This window comes from Papio anubis, chromosome 8, assembly GCF_008728515.1.
Source record: "Papio anubis isolate 15944 chromosome 8, Panubis1.0, whole genome shotgun sequence".
Taxonomy (NCBI): Eukaryota; Metazoa; Chordata; class Mammalia; order Primates; family Cercopithecidae; genus Papio; species Papio anubis.
In genome coordinates this window covers 64,140,070-64,161,981 of record NC_044983.1, presented here as the reverse complement: position 1 = coordinate 64,161,981, position 21,912 = coordinate 64,140,070, and the positions used below count along the sequence as shown (strand labels likewise).

Below are 21,912 nucleotides of genomic sequence, written 5' to 3'. Positions count from 1 at the left end.
ATTACAAGGCAAAACCTTCATCAAAACCTACTTATTTATGGCACATAACTATTGAAGATTGATAATATAATGTTACCTTGCAGATCTTTGTGCCTATGCCAGTTTGAATTCTATAAGTGCTATTTTTTGGTTACTTGAAAATGCACAGTTTCTAAACTGGTATCACATAAAGGCTAGAATATATTTTAGTATAAATCCATCCTTACATTATCTGCATTTATTCATTTATCCATTCAATCATTTATGCACTCATTCTCATAGCGTAAATGATGTGTTTGTCACTGTTCTGGATACATGGGGATTAAGGTAACAAAATGCTCTGCACTGAAGATATTACATTCTACCAAGCTCACAGTCTTTTGAATGGGCTAAGAAGTTGCTTTTTTCTTCAGAAAGTTCTTCTGATTAATATACAGTAGCTACTTTAAGTAAATTTTAGACAGGGATTATTTTAATGAATTCATAACTGTTTTTCTACCCACAGAAGTTAATTACTATTAAAATATTTATGTCTTTTTTCCTTTTTTCTTTAAAACACATGAACAATGCTCAGAAAACTTTTTGGTTTTATTCTATAAATATTTATTCCAGGCAATATTTTAGTTAAGAAAATATCCTTCTATTAAAACCCAAAGAGTTTTAATTTCATTATATTTACAATAAGAAATAGATGCAAATTTGTATCGAATAGCATTCAGTTATTGATTGAGATGTCAATAGTTTTTTTACTTGATCAACATGTATGATGTGCTGACATATAATGGTAATACTAAAAGAAGAGAAGAGAAAGAATAATAAAGGAATAATGATCAAAAGATATTTCATGCAAATATTAATCAAAAGAGAGCTGAGTGGCTGCACTAGTATCAAAAAAATAGTTTTTAGGACAAAAATCATCATAGGAGGCAAAGAAGGGCATTATATAGTGATTAAAAAGGGTAATCCACCAAGAAGACATAATAATTATAAACATAGAAACACCTAGCTGCAGAGCCTTAAAATACAGGAGGCAAATATTGACATAATTTAAGGAGAGTTAGAGGGCCCTATAATAATAGTAGTGGATTTTAAAATCCCCACTTTCGATAATGGAGCAAACAGACAGAAGATCAATAAGGACATGAAGGACTTGAACAACACTATAAACCAGTAAGACCTAACAGATGTATACAGAACATTCCACCTAACAAGAATACACATTCTTCTCAAGTGCGCATGTAACATTCTCTAGGAGAGATCTTATGTTAGGCAACAAAACAAGTCTCAAAAATTGTAAAGGATTGAAATCATACCAAGTATCTTCTCTGACAACAAAAGAATAAAACTAGAAGTCAAAGGACAAAGAAAAATGGGAAATTTACAAATATAAGAAAATTTAACAATATGCTCATTTATAATGAATGAGACAAAGAAGAAATCACAAGATAAATTAGAAAATACTTTGTGACCAAAAAATATGAAAACAACTACTGAACCTTATGGTATGCAGTGGAAGCAGTGCTCAGACAGAAATTTATAGCAGTAAGTGTCCCCATTAATAAAGAAGAAAGATATCAAATCTAAAACCTAACTTTACACCTTAAGGAAGTAGAAAAAGAAGAGCATAATAAACCCACGCTACCAAAAGGATGAACATAGTAAAGGTTAAAGCAGAGATCAATGAAATAGAAGACAGAAAAACAATAGAGAAAATCAGCAAAACCAAAAGTTGGTTCTTTAGAAAGATGAAAAAGTTAAGAAATCTTTAGCTAGATTGATTTAAAAAGAAAACTCAAATTATTAAAGTTAGAAATAAAAGTGAGACATTACTACAAACCTTAAGAAAACTAAAAAGTATTATAAGAGAATACTATAAACCATCAAATGCCAATAAACTGGATGACTTAGAAAATTTCTAGAAACATGCGAACTACCAATACCGACTTAAGAGGAAATAGAATATCAGAATGGATTTATAACAAGTAAAGACTTTGACTCACTAATAAAGAAATATCCCAACAAGGACAAGGCCATAATAAAGTGGCTTCACTGGTAAATTCAACCCAGCACTTAAAGAAGAATTAACACCAAGTTTTATTAATTCTTCCAAAAAAGTTGAAGAAAAGGGAACATATTCTGATTTATTCTAAGAAGCCAGCATTGCCCAAGTACCAAAGATAAAGACATTACAAGAAAAGAAGATTACAAACCAATATCTTTTATGAATGTAGATGCAAAATCCTCAATAAAACGGTAACAAACTAAATCCAGCAGTATATTAAAAGGATTATATATCATGGCCAAGTATTTATCCTAGGAATTCAAGGGTTATTTAAGAAAATTATAAAATGTAACACATCATATTAATAGAATAACAAAAACTGCATGATTATCTCAACTGATCGAGAAAAAACACTGGAAAACAATGCAACACACCTTCCTGATAAAAATATCCAACGAACTAGGAATAGAAGACAGCTTTCTCAACATGATAAAAGACATTTTCGAAAAACTCACAGCTAACACGACACTCCATGATATAAGACCAAAAGTCTTTCCCTTAAGATGAATAATGAGAAAAGGATACCTTCCTGCTTTCATCACTTCTGTTCAACCTTGTATTGGAATTTCTAGCTGGAGCTATTAGGCAAGAAAAGAAAAATAAAAGGCAACCAAATTGGAAAGGAAGAAGTTAAACTATCCCTATATTTAGATGGCATAATCTGATCTTTTCGAGAGTCCTAAATAATTCACAATGAAGTGTTAGAACCAATAAACTCGTTCAGCAAAATTTTGGGAAATAAGATCAAAACACAAAAATTGGTTTTATTTCTACACCCTGGCAATGAAAATCTAAAAATGAAAATAAGAAACAATTCCATTTATGATAGCATCTGAAAGAATAAGATCTGCTTAAATAAATTTAACCAAGGACATGCTAGTCTTGCACAACACAAACTAGAAAACATTGTTTAATGAAATTAAAGGGGATCTAAATAAATGAAGACATTGCATGGTCATGATTTGGAAACCTTTTTATGGTCACAATACTCTCCAAAGTGATCCACAGATTCAATGCATTTCCTAAGAAAATCCAAATGGCCTTTATGCAGAAATATTTTAAACAACTGATTCTAAAATTCATATAGAACTTCAGGGCCCTCAGAGTAGCCTAAACAATCCTGAGAGAGAAAAAGAGAAAAATGAAGTCAGAGGATTCATACTTTCCAATTTCAAAACTTATTACGTAACTACAGTTATCAAAATAGTGTGTGTGGTACTCAAAAAAGGATAAACATGTAGCTTAATGGAATGGAATTGAGAGTCTAAAAATAAACCCTCATATTCACGGTTACTTGATTTTTCAATGGGGTGACAAGATTATTCAATGAGAAAAGAATAGTATTTTCAAAAAATCGGTATTGAGGCAACAACTGATTATCCACATGGCAAAAAATGGAGTTGGACACCCATCATCTACTATATACAAAAATTAACTCAAAATGAAACAACTATCTGCATGTAAGAGCATAAACTATAACTCTTAGAAGAAACTATAGAGATAAGTCATTATGACCTGGGATTTGGCAAGAGTTTCTTAGATATGACACCACAAACACAAGCCAAAAAGAAAGGAAAATAGATCAATTGAGCTTCATCAAAATTAAAAAACTAATGTACATAAAATAACACTATTAATAAAGTAAAAAATAATCCCCCAAATGGGAAAATATTCATAAATCATATCTCTGATAAGGATCTAGTATCCAGAATACAAAAAACTCTCGTAACTCAAGAATAAAGAGTAAGAACTCACTTAAAAAATGAGCTAAGAGTATGAATAGACATTTTTCCAAAGAAGATATTCAAATGGCCAAGAAACACTTGAAAGGATGCTCAGAACTATTAGCCATTAGAGAAACGCAAATCAAGACAACAATGAGATACCACTTTACATCCAACCGGACGGCTATACATTTTTTAGAAAAAGGAAAGGAAAGAAAGGAAAATAACAAGATTTGGTAAATATATGAAGAATTGGAACCCTTGTATATTGCTAGTAAGCATGTGAAATGGTGTAGCTTCTTTGAAAAAAGTTGGCATCTCCTCGAAGTTACACATAGAATTATCATATAACCCAGCAAATCAATTACATAGTAATATAAATTATTATAGTATCTATATTATATAATATCAATTATCCAAATAATGAAAAAGGTAATAAAAATGCTTGTATATGAATGTTCATAGCAATATGATTCAAGATAGCTAAAAGATAGAAGCAAACAAAACACCCATCAGCAAATGAATGGATAAACAAAATGTGGTTTAACCACACAATGGAATATTATTCAGTCACGAAAAGGACTGAAGTAGTGTACACCACACTGTAGATAAACCACAAAAACATGCTAAGTAAAGTAAGTCAGAGACAAAAGTTCATACATTGTGATTTCACTCCTGTCGTATACAGGAATACCTTGCTTTACTGTGCTTCATTTTATAATGCTTTGCAGACAATTATTTTTGTTTCTTTACAAATTAAACATTTGTGGAGACTCTGCATTGAACAAGTCTATCAGCTTAATTTTTCCAACATCATGTGCTCATTTTGTGCCTCTGTGTAATATTTGGTAAATCTAACAATATTTTAAATTTTTTCCATCAGTGATCTTTGATATTACTGTTGTAATTGTTTCCAGGTGCCACAAACCACACCCATGTAAGATGGTGAACTTTACCAATAAATGTGTGTGTTCTGTCTGCTCCACTGATCAGCCATTCCCTCACCTCTCTCCTTCACCTTGTGATTCCCTATTCCCTGAAACACAACAATTTTGAAATTAGGCCAATTTAAAACCCTACAATGGCCTCTAAGTGTTCAAGTGAAAGGAAGAGTTGCAGGTCTCTGGAAAAGATAGAAATGATTAAGCTTAGTGAGGAAGCCATGTTGAAAGACAAGGTAGGCTGAAAGCTAGGCCTCTGGTGCCAAACATTTAGCCAAGTTGAGAATGCAAATGAAAAGTTCTTGAAGAAAATTAGAAGTGCTATTCCAGTAGACACATGAATGGTAAGAAAGTGAAAGAATCTTATTGCTGATATGGAGAAAGTCTGAGTGGTCTGGATAGAAGATCAAATGAGCCACGACATTCCCCTAAGCCAAGGCCTAATCCAAAGCAAAGTCCTAACTCTCCTCAATTCCATGAAGGCTGAGGAAGCTGCAGAAGAAAAGTTGAAAGGTAGCAGAGGTTGGTTCATGAGGTTTCAGGAAATAAGCCATCTCCATAACATAAAAGTATAAGATGAAGTAGCAAGTGCTGATGGAAAAGACACACCAAGTGACCCAGACGATCTAGCTAAGACAATTGATGAAGGTGGTTTCACTAAACAACAGATTGTCCATGTAGACAAAACAGTCTTATGCTGGAAGAAGGTGCCATTTAAGACTTTCACAGCTAGAGAGAAGTAGTCAGTGCCTGGCTTCAAAGCTTCAAAGGATAGGCTGACTCCCTTGTCAGGGGCTAATGCAGCTGGTGACTTTAAGTTGAAGTCAATGCTTATTTACCATACCAAAAATCCTGGGGACTGTAAGAATTATGCTATATCTACTCTGTCTGTGCTCTATAAATAAAACAACAAAGCCTGGATGACAGCACATCTGTTTCCAGCATGGTTTACTAATCATTTTAAGCCTGCTGTTGAGACCTACTGCTAAGAAGAAAAGCTTCCTTTCAAAATGTTACTGCTCATTGACAATGCACCCAGTCACCCCAGAGTGCTGATGGCAATGTAGAAGGAGATTAATATTTTCATGTCTGTTAACACAATGTCTATTCTGCAATCCATGAATCAACAAGTTTCATCTGGACTTTCAAGTCTTGTTACTTAAGAAATACATTTTATAAGGGTATATCTGCCATAGATAGTGATTCCTCTGATGGATCTGGGGGCAAATAACTTGAAAAAGTTCATTAAAAAGATTTACCATTCTAGATGCCATTAAGAACATCTGTGATTCATGGGAGGAGATCAAAATATTTATATTAATAGGAGCCTGGAAGAAGTAAATTCCAACCCTCATTGATGACTTTGAAGTGTTCAAGACTTCAGTGAAGGAAGTAACTGAATATATGGTGGAAATAGCAAGAGAACTAGAAATAGAAGCGGCGCCTGAAGATGTGACTGAATTGCCACAATCTCATGATAGAACTTGAATGCATGAGGAGTTGCTTCTTATGGATGAGTAGAAAAAAGTGGTTTCTTGAAACAGAATCTACTCTAGGTGAAGATGTTGTGAACATTGTTAAAATGTTACATTAGCTTAGTTGATAAAGCAGTGACTTAAAATACTGCATCAACTTAAAATATTGCATCAACTTAGTTGATAAAGCAGTGACAGGGTTTAAGAGGATTGACTCCAATTTTGAAAGAAGTTATACTCTGTGTACAATGCTACCAAATAGCATCACATGCTATGAATAACTTTTTCGTGAAAAGAAGAGTCAATTGGCTCCATGAGTCCATTGGCAAACTTCATTGCTGTCTCATTTTAGGAAATTGCCACAGACACCTCAACCTTCAGTAGCCACCACCCTGATCAGTCCACAGCCATCAACATCAAGGCAAGGTTCTTCACCAGCAAAATGATTATGACTCATTGAAAGCTCAGGTGATTGTTAGAATCTTTGACAATAAAGTATCTTTATTTAAAATATATACATTGTTTTCTTACACATAATGTTGTTGCACACTAAATAGACTACAGTAGAGTATAAATATAACTTTTTTAGATGCTGGGAAACAAAAAAAATTGTGTGACTGACATTGTGATATTCACTTTATTGCAGTGGCCTGGAACTGAACCCACAATATCTCCAAGACATGCCAGTACCCAGAATAGATACATTCATAGAGACAAAAAGCAGGTTGCCAGGGACTGGTGGGAGGTGGGAATGTTGAGTCACTACTTACATGATTGTAATGTATATGGGTACATGATTTCCTTTTGGGATGATGAAAATATTTTCAAACTAGATAGGGACTAGGTAGCATAATATTGTGAATGTACTGAATGCCACTGAACTGTACATTTTAGGATAATCTTATGTTAACTTTATGTAAAAAAAATCTTGGCGTGATTTTTTATAAGCCATAGTAACTGGAACATCTCTAAAAATTGTTTATCTCTCTTCAGGTATGATTTTGTGTTTGTTTGTTTGTTTTGTTGTTTGTTTGCTTTTCTATGTGACTTTGTTGAGTATAGTGTTTATAAATATTAAGTCAATGTAGTTGATAGTCTTGTTCAAATCTTCTATATTCTTACTAAATTTTTTCAGTCAATTTATTCTGTTTACATCTTCCTTTAGATCTATAAATTTTTGCATCATGTATTGAGAACTTTTGTTATTGGGTGCATAACCCTTTAGTAGTATTATGTCTTCTTAATTAAATAACCTTTTATGATTATGATATGATCTCTTTATCTCTGGTAATGTCCTTTGTCTTGAGTTTTTACTTTGATATTACTCTAGCCATATAGACTTCTTTTTGCTAGAACTTCAAATTGTTTGTATCTGCATATTTTTAGTATGTTTCTTATATTTTAAAAAATCTATACTCTTTATTCAGTCTGACAATACTTGCTTTAATTGGAATGTTTAGTGCATTTATATTTATTATAATTGTGGGCACATCTGTATTTCAACTTACAATATTGGTGTCCATCTTCTATTTTTCCAATCTGTCCTTTCTTTCTCTGTTACTTTTCTCCTGTCTTTGTTTTGTGAGGATGAATGATTTTTTTCACATCCCATTATAATGTGTCTACTAATTTTTAATTTAAGCATTTTGTGCTAGTTCTCAGTAATGCTTTAGAGAAGAAAAATGCATCTTTAATTCATCACAATCTATGTGCAAAGATATTTTATTACTTCAGAAATAATTTGTTTTAACAAGTATTTCTAAAGAATAACCCTTAATCTGTTGTGCTCTTATTGTCGTATATATTAATTCTACATATGCTATTTAAAAAAAAAAAAACATGCTATTTTATTATTATTTCTGCTTTAAAAAGCTTGGTAACAGTGTAGTAAAACTAGAGGTTGGGAGTAGGTTACCTGAGTAAAAAGGAGTATAATCAGACACCAGACTACCAGCAGCACCCTGTGGCTAGATAGCATCCTATAAAGAGCACAGGACCTGCACAATGAGCGGGCCTTTAGGCATTCTCCTCTTAATGATGAAGTGGTCAAATCGAGAACTGATTCTATAATTTAGTAATCTCCTAAGGTTTTGAACTTATCATGGAAGAGAGCAAGAGTAAAAAGACAGAGAGGTAGGGATCCATGATGAAAAGGGAGACTGAGACTTTATTCATTGCATTTTTTGTTTCTTCCTTTATTCATTTTTATCATTTAGAATTTATTAATTGAAACAGGCACTATGTTGGGTATTACTAACTATACTGTTGTAAAAAAGACATGCAAATTTTAAACTTGAATATTTTTTTAAATGTTTGAACCTAATTCTATATACCAAAATGATGAAGCGGGACAATTTGGTTACAATCACAATTTCTAGAGAACATTTTAAGTTGTTCACACTTCATATAATTCTCACAAGAACTTGATATGGTTAATGCAATATTTTTTTATGAGTACCACTATGTAAATGAAGCTGCTCATAAAGTTAAATCTAGTTGCTTTCACAAATGACCCAGATGCAGATTCCAGTTAGCACATAGTGGTTTTCAAACATTTTCAAACAAAGATAAATATTTTCTGCCTACTCCTTTCTCTGTTGAAACTAAAATCAAACATCTCACCCTGTAACAAGCACAAGGAATTGATGTATAAGAAGAACAGCTTGCAAGCTCTCTTTTCTTCTAAGAATAGCTGTGATTTGCTAGAGGTTCCTGAGATTTTTTGACATGTTTATACATATGTGGGGATAGCAGAGCACTGGAGAATCCCAGTAGCTACCAAAGCAGTGGGACATTGAGAGAGAAGAGATATTTAGGTGGTATAGCTTGGATATTTGTCCTCTCCAAATCACATGGTAAATCTGATCACCAATATTGGAGGTGGGGCCTGGTGGAAGGTGTTTGGGTCATGGGAGTCAATTCCTCATAAATGGCTTGGTGCTGTCCTCATGGTAAGGAGTGATTTCTCACTCTATTAATTCTTACAAGATCTGATTGTTAAAAAGAGCCTGGCACTTCCCTCCCCTCTCTCTTTCTCCTTCCTCTCGCCATATGATGCGTGTGTCCCTTCACCTTCTGCCATGGGTGGAAGCTTCTTGAGACTCTCACAAGAAGCAGATGCTAGTGTCATGCTTCTTGTATAGCCTGCAGAACTGTAAGCCAAATAAACCTCTTTGCTTTATAAAATACCCAGCCTCAGTCATTCCTTTGTTGTAACATAAAAACAGACATTAAAGTAGTAGGGAAGAGAATAAATATAGGGACTTCCATCACAAATTAATCAGTAGGACTTCAGGAAAATCCCAGATGAAATTTTTAAAAAAAAATTTTACTAAATGTTTTGAATAGAAATCTTCTTTGCTTCTACTCTAAGAGATTTAATTTGCTTTTATGTACTTCATTAAATATAGGTAGGTACTGCTTTCAACATGATGTAATGCTGCAATTGACTATGAGAGGCAAGAGACCTGCTCCATGCAGTTTATATTCTTCAAGGAATATTATATTCAAAAAGGGTCTAAGTGAATTACACATGTTTGAGAATATAAGCAAGCAAATAGATACATATGAATAAAGATCAAATGCAGAGTAAAAGTGAAATTCACTAAGATTAAAGGCCAGAAATATCAGATGAAAAGTTGGGCTTCAATGACCACCTTTTCTTCATTTTCTTAACAACATAAACTTACATGCTTTGAATAGCATTTGAATAAGAAACTTCCTTACATGATTTGGAGTCCGTTGATGGTGGAGAAATATTAGACACAGCAAGGTCACTTTTTGATTTTTTAGGCTTCTTTGCATTTAATTGCCAAGGTTTATCATAGCTTCTGAAATCCCTTCTTGTTCCTTTGGATTCTGTTAAAACAAAATATATATCAAATAGCAACAAAGTGATTTCAAGATTGAACAAAAACCAAGTCCACGAGTCATTAAATACACTTGACAAAACATACAGGTCACCTCAGATCAAAAATAATGTACACACGCAAAAGTACTTCTTGTTTAATTTCATCTGTAAATTCGACTTTTAAATCTGCTATGAATCAGTTTTATATATGCATATGATTAAGATTATATCATATAAAACTATGAAATTGGCAGGGTGTGGAGGCTCACGCCTGTAATTCCAGCACTTTGGGAGTCCGAGGTGGGTGGATCACCTGAGGTCAGGAGTTTGAGACCTGACCAGTATGGTGAAACCCCGTCGTCTCCACTAAAAATACAAAAATTAGCCGGGTGTGGTGGTGGGCGCCTGTAATCACAGCTACTCAGGAGGCTGAGACAGGAGAATTACTTGAACCCAGGAGGCAGAAGTTGCAGTGAGCTGAGATTGTGCCACTGCACTCCAGCCCAAGTGACAGAGACTCTGTCAAAAAAAAAAAAAAAAAAAACACCCACACACACAAAAACACACACAAAAAAACCAAAAACCAAAAACCCATGAAATTAATTTGAAATTTTTTTCAGGCATGGGTTCCCTTCACTTAAAATAACATTCTATGAATGTCATGGAATAAAGCATTGCATTCTGTTGTAAATAAAAACAAACATTTCAGTAAATTTCACTCACTTGATGCCACCTTATCTATTATAACACATAAAACCATTGATATTCACCTAAATCAATTTATCTTCTATTGCAAGAAAGATAAATTTAAATCAACCAACACTGTTGCTTTGAAATTCCCCTTAGAAGGTGGTCACTGTCTTTGCCATTCCACAATTAAAGGGCCTTTCAAGAGTTCATCCATCTTGACTTATTTTACAAGAGTTTCATGTTTTTATACAGAACAATCTTTTTCCTCATCCCCATATCACCTGATAACTCTTTCTTCATCTCATTTATTCCTTCCTCATCTTCCATTCCTCTAATCTATGTGGCATTCTTTAGTTTCTTTATGCCTTCTTGTCTTAATTTACAAACTTAAAAACCACCCTAGCTTCATGGATGACTCATGAGTCTTTCTCCGGCCACTCACTTATAAATAACTAACATACATCATTACACATTAATGGATTCCTCAAACTTTCATGTTAAGGTTGTACTTAACTAGCTGTTACCCAATTTGTCCACCTCCAAAATCCCATTAAATACCAAAAAGCCATGAAAATTCTAAAGCATTAGGAACATAAATATTTGTCCATGATCTGCTAGAACCCAGGAAGTATTTCCATAGATAAGGTTAAGAGAGGATATAGGCCAGTCAGAAAGAGAATGGAAGATTTCTAGGTATCTACCCCAAACTTGGAATCATCTCCTTATGTTGTTTCACAGTCTTTCAGAATTTGTCTTTCTACATCCATTCGTGGACTATCAATTCTTCTAATGCAACATAGGTAATGGGAGAAAAAAACCTTGGTCATAAAATATGGCATCTCATGATATAAAGGAATATTATAAAGGAATATTAAATGGAGCCAGAGTGGAATGAAATGAATGTTGTGGCTTTCTTTATTCTCTACTTATAGCAAGAAAAAATCTGTATTAATTCAAATAATTTAGCAATGATATGTTTACCTAATTCATTGGAAAGAGATAAGAGATAGTAAGTCATGTATCAATTTTGCAGAAGCTTAAAGGATTCAACTAATATTGAAAATTTTAATAGCCACCATGATTTCACCTCTCTAAAGTTTTGAAAAGAATCCAAATAGTTCCAAGATATATGGAGAGAGAACAAAGAAGAGTCCACCTACACTATTTGTTGATAAATCTAGAACTGGATAGAACATTCCTCACTGAAGTTTGAATAAAAACAGAAAATATTATTCTAAGAATCATTTAATAAAAAACAAGAATACAGTATTCACAATGCAGAGGTAATCATAGTTTTAAAAAATATTTATAATGGAAAGCCATTAAATGTTGGAATGTGACTGTGACTGTTTTGTCTTCTCAGCAAAAATAAAAGAAAGTGGACTCAATGAAGCCAAAAGAAATTAGAAAGGAGATAGGCTAACCAACCTATGAATAAAAATGTAACTATGTACAGAAATAATAAAAAGAAGATGAGATAAAGAAGCAGCAACAGGAAAGTAAAATGCAATACCAACATTTAAATTTGTGTTCAAAGCCAGAAAGAGAAACCCGATAGTGTAGAAAATTGAATCAGTGACACACAGAAAACACTTTGCTTGATACACTTCTCTAGAGGACAGTCAACAAAGGCAAATACGATGCCAAATGAAATGAGAAAAACAGAGAACAGTAAATAAGACTCAACTTACACATAATAGATTTTCCTGAAAAATCATAGTTGACATTCCGGCAAAACTTTTGAATATTAGAAATAAAAAAAATTTGTAAGTATTCAAGAAAAATCATTTGTCTTTTATTCCTACAAAGGAATAAAAATAAGGCTGTTTTCAAGATTCTCCTCCACAATATTAAATGGCAGACTTTTAAGGAGAAAATGTTGTGTCCCAAGTTGCTAGATATATTTAAAGGCAACAAGAGAATATCTTCAGATATTTCCGAAAAGTATGATACCCATGTACTTTGAATGTTGAGACGTTTTCTAGCTAATTAAAAGATGCACCAGGCTGGGCGTGATGGCTCACACCTGTAATCCCAGCACTTTGGGAGGCAGAGGTGGGCAGATTACGAGGTCGAGAGATTGAGACCATCCTGGCCAACATGGTGAAACCCCATCTCTACTAAAAAATACAAAAAAAAGTCAGCTGGGCATGGTGGTGCATGCCTGTAGTCCCAGATACTCGGGAGGTTGAGGCAGGAGAATCGCTTGAACCCGGGAGGCAGAGGTTGCAGTGAGCCAAGATCACGTCACTGCACTCCAACCTGGTGACAGAGCGAGACTCTGTCTCAAAAAACAAAACAAAACAAAAAACCAAAACAAACAAATAAAGATTCACTAAAATCAATAATTCGAAATTATAGTCAGGGTTTAAAGTGGCATTATTTACCATCATTCAATTATAACCTCTTCAGTTTCATTCATATCCAACAATTCATCTATGCTTTTCTCTTCCTTCCTGCCATACTTTCCCCTCTAAAATTTTTCCTCTTCCTCTGGGCCATACCTTCCACATAAACACTCTTCTATCCTCAAATGTCCCCTTTCATGTCTTAGCACAGCCCCCATTCTTCCCATGATAGTGTTCCCTCCTCTGCAGCTTCCTGGGATGATTGATGCTCTTGCCCCATGTCCCATTTTCCACCAACCACAGGCTGTGGAAGCAGGGCTGGATTTCCTGATTCAGTGAGGCTTCTATGATAGAAGCCTCAAGAGTAAAGTAAAAGTGTCTGTTCTCTTAAGGGAAATGTCACTTAGCTATACTACTCATTTCTCTTCATTATCACACATTATCACTACCTTTTCGCCTCTGATCAATCTCACAGCCTTACTTCAGACAGTGGCATAGTCTTTTCCTGTCTCTTGTCCTTTCAACAACTTGAAAGAAACTATACTGACCTATTTATCCTTAGACAAACCATGCATTAAGCCTCATACTTCCTTGCCCTGCTCAACTCTGAAGAGCTTCGCTTCCCTGATATTTCTGCTACCAGTAAACTAAAGCTGCCCACAGGATTTTCTCATTATCTGGAATCATTCCACATCAAACATCTTGATCTCAAATATCACAATCTCTCAGCACAGCTTGTATCCTTCTGCGTTGCTCATATTTTCACCATATTGATCTCCTGAAAGTTTTGATTGGCTTTCTCTGTCTGAACTTCCCCCTCCACTTGCTCTCTACTTCTCAGACAGCTTGATCACCTGCAGTTTGCTCACAAATACCCTCAACTCCTTTTGCAAAACTGTTCTCCCACCCTTGGTGTAGTAACACAATCACAATTCTCAAAGTCTCCCAAACTGTTTTCTCTCTTCCTTCCCAGAACTCTCTGGGCACTGCTAGAGAAAAATAACAATCTTATGGTTTCCATGATTCATTAATAATAATTAATTCATGTCCTCGACTTCAGTTAGGCCCCAGAACTGCATGACAATCTTTTAAAAAAATTTTCCTTTGCCAACTCTTTTTTCCTTTCTCTTGGTGACTTTCCATAATTGGTGCACTTACTTCAGTCTTCCCTATCTGACCCCTCAACCACTTGTCTTGGCAAATGCCCTCACCACATAATAAATAGACAAAATTTAGGGCACGTGAAATCATCTCACACTTGCCTTCTCCCAGTCCATCCCGTACGCTATCTATAAATTGGACCCACATCTTCCTTTATTCTTTCACTCTTACTGTTATCTGTATGAAATTGAAGGTCACATCTAGGACTCCTGCTTTGACCCATCCCCAAAGCTTTAGACTCACATCCAATAGCCTGCTAAAATTATCTACTCAAGTGAGCCACAAGAAACTAAAATTCATCAACAGGTACTAAGAGAACTGATAGAATAACATGGTAGTTCTTAACCATGATCTCTTTCCCATGGTATTTCCTCCCACATTATCCCCACCCCTCAAATGCAGACAGGACTTTTAACTTGCTTTGAAACAGTAGAATATGGCAAAGGTGATGAGGTGTCAATGCTATGATTACATTCTAGTATATAAGATCCATCGTAGTAGATTGGAATGAGAAAAATGCCCTTGTTAACTTTAAAGAAGTGGGTTGCCGGCTGGGTGTGGTGATTCACAACTGTGATCCCAATGCTTTGGGAGGCTGAAGTCGGAGGATCACTTGAGCCCAGAAGTTCAAGGTCATGGTGAACTATGATCATGCCACTGCACTAAAGCCCAGGCAATAGAGCAAGACCCTGACTCCATTTTAAAGAAGAAAAAAAGAAGGAAGAAGGAAGATGAAGAAGAAGGAGGAGGAGAATAAGAGGAAAAAGAAGAAAAGGAGGAAGAATTAGTAAGCTGACGTGATGGGAGAGACATGTGGCAGGGACTCTGGGTTGCACCTAGGAGGCGAGAGTAGCTCCTGGCTGAAAGTCAGTCAGAAAATAGGGACCTCAGCCATATAGCTGCAGAAAATTAGTTCTGCCAACAGCCCAAAATGAGCTTGGAAGCAGATTCTTTCCTAGTCCAGCCTCCAGATGAGAATGTAACCCAGCCAACAAGTTGATTTGCAGACCTGTGGGACCAAGCAGAGGACTCAGCTAAATCATGCACAGACTTCCGACACGTAAACACTGAGGTACTTAATGTGTGTGATTAAAAATGCAGAGTCGGCCGGCGCAGTGGCTCACATCTGTAATCCCAGCACTTTGGGAGGCTGAGGCCGGCAGACCACGAGGTCAGGAGACCAAGACCATCCTGGCTAACACGGTGAAACCCCGTCTCTACTAAAAATACAAAAAATTAGCCGGCTGTGGAAGCGGGCGCCTGTAGTCCCAGCTACTCGGGAGGCTGAGGCAGGAGAATGGCGTGAACTCGGGGGTGCGGAGCTTGCAGTGAGCCGAGATCACGCCACTGCACTCCAGCCTGGATGACAGAGTGAGACTCTGTCTCAAAAAAAAAAAAAAAAAAAAAATGCAGAGTTCAATATACTCCTGTCTCTTCAGATACTGATTTATAAAATATGGACTCACATGAGCTACAGCAAATTCATAGATACTCATCTGATCTGCGTTTATGGGTACCATCTTGGTACCTATAAACCAAAGCCCCTGCCTACCTACCCATTCTACTTAGAATCTAAACCCAAGAAAGTTAAGGCCAAGAAGGCATTCATACGAGATACAACCAAAGAAGACCAAAATCCTTGCATGGGATCCCATAAAGCATGAAGAGGCGGAGAGAAGAGATAATACCATCCAAGGAAAGTCATTTGGAGTACAGTCGGATTTCTACCGGAATCAGACAAGAAGTTGGTTACCCAAGCAATGGGCATGAGGGGATTTGGATTTGAAAGTAAATGTCAAACTAACAGACCAATGTGTAAACACATTTTATGAGCAAAGACTGAGGTCATGTCTACCTAATTCTTTCACCAGTGTTTACTGGGGAGATGAGGCTATTATACACTCAGAAAACTAGTTCCCTGATGTAAAGAGTCAGTGAATCTTCCCAAGGTTTACTACACAGGATAAAATTGGGGCATGGAGAAATAAAGAACAATCATCAATTTGGGCAACAAGAAAAGTAATCCCCTGTAGAACTCTACTATTATCTTTCTATATAGATAAGCTATAAGCATTTAATTCAAATTATTCATTAAAAATAAGTTTAGGATAACTAGTTTGCATTTATACAGGATAAAATCTTTTGATGCAAATCTGAATCTTATCTGTATTAAAATGGAATGTGCTGATTCTTGTATTTTGATACATAATACATTACAATATATTCAAATTTAATAATTTATGACAAATTTTAGCACGTAGGTAAGGTCAGAGATGAACACATGAAACCTTCGGTAACTATCTATCTAGATTTATCTTATTAGAATCAAAGAGTTTTGAAATTTTGACATTAAATGAATCCCAAATTAACTGCATATATATTCTTCATTTACCTGATGTTTCGCTTTCTGCCCATAGAGCTGCAGATCCAGACAAAGTTCTTTGAAGTTGTCCACGGTTCCCTTGTTTAGACTGAAGATGGTCAATGAGAAATGGGATTGGCTGGTCAGGTGTCTCAGTTATTAACTTGGTCATTAATTCCTGAAGGCAGAATAGAGTGCACAATTATAATTAATAATAACAGCAACAATAATAGCAAACACTTACTTAGCATTTAATATTGTCAGGCACTGGTCTAACTGCTTTATATACAGCAACTAACTTCATGCTTGTAACAATATTTTCAGACAGTTACTGCCCTCATTCTGAGGAAACAATAGCAGAGAAGTAAATTGTCCATGTTACAGAGCTAATATGTGGCAAAGCCAAGATACATTTATTTTTTATTTTGTATTATACTTAGCCAACAACATACTAAAAGTTTAATCTAAATTCCTTTAAAATTATAGCTTAAGAATTTTAAACTTCAGTTTGCTGTTTTGAGAGATATCATTATAAACTAAATTTTTGCTAAACTTCACCATCTACCTTATATAAATGTCATTTTTTTTTCTTCTTAATGGTATAAAAATAACAAAAGTGAAGAAATTTTTCTTGGAATTAAAGAAACAAGTAATAAGCCACAGACTTATAGAAACCAAAAAGTGTCTTAAAGTAGTCTCCAAGAAATACAGAATTTTCTTTTTGTAAAAATTCCTGATGCGTTTCCTTCCTTCTTCCTTCCTTCTGCTCTTTTTTGAGTTGAGCAATGGTGAGTTATCTACCTGCAAGGCAGGCTGTTCCATTTTGGACAGCTCTAATGATACTTTATATTGGGCTGAAATCTGCCCAAGGGTAAGATCTACATTTTTTAAAAAAATATTTTCCAGTCAGGAACACCAAAGAGCAATCTCCAATTTGCAGTCCATTAGAATCCCTAGATTGTTCAAATATGAACAGCTGTCAAGCCACATGGATATCATTTTGTGCTGTGTAATTGGGTTTGTGAACTTATGTGCACCATTTATATTCATATCAGTCACATTTCATCTTGTTGGTTTTAGCCTAGAATTCCAGTCTGTTCATTGCTGTTTTAAGCTCAGATTCTGTGAGAGGCAGTGGTTCTAGTGCTCAAAAAATCAGATATTAAGAGAGCTAACAAAAGTGTTACTGGAAATTCCCCAGTGCATCTTTTTTTGTTGGTGGTGGTCTGTTTTCTTTGCCTTGAATGATGTTCTCTCATGGTCAGATGGCTGGTTTGTCATCCTTCATTCTCCAATGATACCTCTACGAGAGGTTACCCTAACCAATCTTCAGAAGTCTTTATTACTTTATCATTTTATCTTCTTCACAGCATTTAGCACTCTCCAGAATCATTTTGTTTAATATTTGCTCACCTGTTATCTCTCTCCTCCCCCACCCCTACTGTAGCACTTGGAAAAGGATTTGCTTAGTATGATATCAGTTTTCTCTGTAGGGCCTAGAACTCTGCCTAGCTCATAGCTGGTGCTGAATCAATACCTATTGAATGAATGACTCAATGAATCAATCAACCAATCAATGCTTGTTTTATTGACTACAGGTAGATATTAGTAACTAGAGTCCCTTATTGTGCCAATAAATAACAATGAAACCTTTCATAGCCCAGCAAAATATACTGCTCAGACATGCTATATAAGAAACTTCTGTTCAGGTTATCTAAGGGATATTTATTTACATTTTTAAGTCTAGGAAAACATGGCTTTCTCTGGGCAGAGGTTAAATGGATTTTGCAGATAACAAGATTCCAAGTTGATCACAGAGTCATGGATTAAATATTTCTGCCTATTTAAAAAATGTGTAGATTGAACACAGAGTTAGAAGTAAAAAGAGCAAAGCATTTTTACCACAAATACATTATGATGCAAGATATTTATTAGACAAGTGTAATACTTTGTATATTCTGAAAAACAAGTAAGCAAACAGTTGTCACCAGTATTATTCATTTCTGCTATTTAATATTTCAATTATCATAGTTATAAATAAAAAAGGCCATTCTGCTACTGTTGTGGAGGTAATTGTAAAGTAATGCAGAGTTCAATTAAATCCTAATTATACATCTGTGGAATGCAATCTAAAACATTTTGGATTTTACCTCTATTATGTATTATGTTTTATTTGAACTAATTTTATATTATAAAGAGTTTCAGAAAATAGAAAAAAAATAAATAGAAGGTACAACTGGATTGCAATTGTCACAGAATATCTGGACACTCAGATAAAGCAAAATTAAGTCAGGTAATGGAACTTACAAGCCACAGCCATTTCTATCCTGACACCTCTAAAAATCTCATGGTTTTTGTTTTGTTTTTGAATTTACCTTTCAAAGTGGATAGAAAGTTTCTAGATTTCTTTTTTTAATAAACTGAAGTGTTCCTACATTTTTCTTTAGAAGTTGGATTATACAGTCATAATAAACCAAGTAATTACTATTAAGTTTTAAAAATAGTATCAGTCTATTAACTATTTTGGATATATTTGTATTGTATCAATCAATATATGAGATTAAAGACACAGGACAAGTTCAATCATGAGCAAAATGATCATAGTTGATGTTTGCAATAGGGTATGTTGAATATCTTGGGTGGACAAGAGTCTAGTTTTAAATGATTGTATTTACAAGAGCAATTACCCTGCTTCTCACTTAACCCATGTATCTTCCGGACTTGAATCATTCTGAGGACTTGAACTTGACAGAAACCCCTTTCCCAGACATGAAAATTTAAATCCTTAGATTTGCCAATCATGGCAATAAAAAGATTGATTTCTTTCCACCACAAGAATTTAGAGCCACAGAGATAGACCTGAGGGACCGATAGATTTGAAAAGGTGAGAATCAAGTTGCCCAGCTAGTATGTTAACTTGCAGTAGAAATCAATTGCAGAAAGTTTTACAGGAATCATTCACCATAGGAAAAAATGTATTCTAGAGCATCAAGCCAGTTTCAGGTACATAAGCTGAACGCCAGTAGGAAATGGCACTTCCAGGGAGAGAGAAGAGCCTCACCTTCAATTCTTACCATCAGTTCAAGAGTCGTGACATGAAATTCCCTGGGAGAATAGGAATTTCTCAGGCTGTGGGTGTATATAAATTAATAGAACAATGAAGTGGTAAGAGCACTCCTACCCTGGAACAAAATGTTTGTGGACGTTTTAGACTAAGTCCTCAGGGATTGATAGAATGTAGGTATCAATTTTAATACCATACTGTGTGCACTCCCAGGCTAGTTAAACTGGGACATACAAGTTGCAAACAAAATAAATTAGCAGCTGTCACCAACAGGAGTTTTAGTTCATACTTATATCAATAAAATTAATATAAACAATATGCAGTTGAAGATACAGGAAACTAGTGATTAGACACTCAGGCTTCGAAATCTGATAGCCACTATTTTTCTTTTCTTTTCTTTGAGGAGTCTCACTCTGTCACCCAGGCTATGGACAGAGTGCAGTGGCACAGTCTCAGCTCACTGCAACTTCCGCCTCCTAGGTTCAAGCTATTCTTCCACTTCAGCCTCCCGAGTACCTGGGACTAGAGGTGTCACCATCACACATGACTAATTTTTGTATTTTCTGGTAGACATAGGGTTTCTCCATGTTGGCCAGGCTGGTCTCAAACTTCTGACCTCAATTTATCCACTGGCCTTGGCCTACCAAAGTGCTGTAATTATAGGCATGAGCCACCATGCCCAGCCTAATAGCCACTATTTGAATCCCTCATCTCCTACTTTAACATTCATAGTCCATCTATTAGATGTGAAAAACAATAGTAGCTACATCATACAGTTGCCATGGAGATTAAATAAGATAATGACTGCAAAGCACCCATTAAGGGCTTGAGCTATATGTAGCCTTCTGTGATGGACTAACACCTCTTTCTAAGGCTGGGAATGAATTCTCAGAAATCTCGGTATGATCTGGGTTAGAGTTTCCCAGTGAAAGAAATGTGTAGGAGATTCAGAAAGCAGAGCGAAGCATAAAAATATTAATCTTCGGAGTTGATTGCAGGCAGATGTGACAACAGATGACAGATTCACAACAGCTTCCTAGCAAGCTTGTGGAAACCTCCACTGCTGACTGAGATAGCGATGAGAGCTCCACAAAGACACTGAAGAATTGCAGCAGCTTCCAGGCAAGCATTTGAGAACCACATGCTTCCCTGCTGCAGGCTGGTATATTCAGGGTCAGCTCCTCTGACCTTTGGTGATACCCCCTCCAACTTCAGCAGCATTTCCATGTCCTCTGTGGCCCAACCTTCTAACTCTCTATCATAAACCCATTTTTAATATGCCCTATTTAACACAGATACATAGAGTGGTTTCCATTTTCCTGACTTAACTCTTAGTGATGTACTCCCAAAAAGTCTTAGCCAATATTTTTATTTTTACTATTATTTTTCTACATTTATACAACATATAGTTTACATATTTATATTATATATTTATGTTTATTATTACTACTATTATTACAATATTTATCAATATACATTTGTAATATTATATATGATAATACACATTTTATTGGACTTATATTTTTTAATAATAAAATGAATCAATGTTCTCTTAATAACGTTTTTTATCAACTAGAATCTTTAACTTCATGAGTATACTACTTAGTAAGACAACTCCCTGCACTAATACCTGTTTCCTTTATTGTTAATTATAATTTTGTTGCTGGTACAAATACGTTTGTTTTAAAATTATAAATGCATACAATTACAGCACTATTTTCAATAGCAAAGACTCAGAACCAACCCAAATGGCCATCAGTGATAGACTGGATAAAGAAAATATGACACATAAACCATGGAATACTATACAGCCATAACAAAGTATGAGTTCATGTCCTTTGCAGGGACATGGATGAAGCTAGAAGTCCTAATTCTCAGCAAACTAACACAGGAATAGAAAACCAAATACCACATGTTCTCACTCATAAGTGGGAGTTGAACAATGAGAACACATGGACACATGGACACAGGAAGGGGAACATCACACACTGGGGTCTCACATCACACACCTGGGGGCAAGGGAAGGGAAGCATTAGGACAAATACCTAATGTATGCAGGACTTAAAACCTACATGACGGATTGATAGGTGCAGCAAATCACCACGGCACATGTATACCTATGTAACAAACCTGCACGTTCTGCCCATGTACCCTAGAACTTAAAATAAAAGAAAAAAAGGAAAAAAAATGCATACAAAGACAAAATTCCTTTTCACAAATTTTGAAAAGCAACTTAGAGAATATAAATCATTATGC

General features: G+C 35.2%; 1 protein-coding gene across 2 annotated transcripts in view; it reads right to left on the bottom strand.

Moving 5' to 3' along the window:
• Positions 1-21,912, bottom strand: part of C8H8orf34 (chromosome 8 C8orf34 homolog) — a 477,522-nt gene that overhangs the window by 354,262 nt on the left and 101,348 nt on the right. For both annotated transcript variants that reach the window (XM_009213159.4, XM_003902840.5), the window contains exons 2-3: positions 16,623-16,770; positions 9,908-10,039 (exon numbers count right to left, since the gene is read on the bottom strand). In XM_009213159.4, the coding sequence (XP_009211423.2) occupies positions 9,908-10,039; positions 16,623-16,770 (280 nt within the window). The remainder of the gene's footprint in view (positions 1-9,907; positions 10,040-16,622; positions 16,771-21,912) is intronic.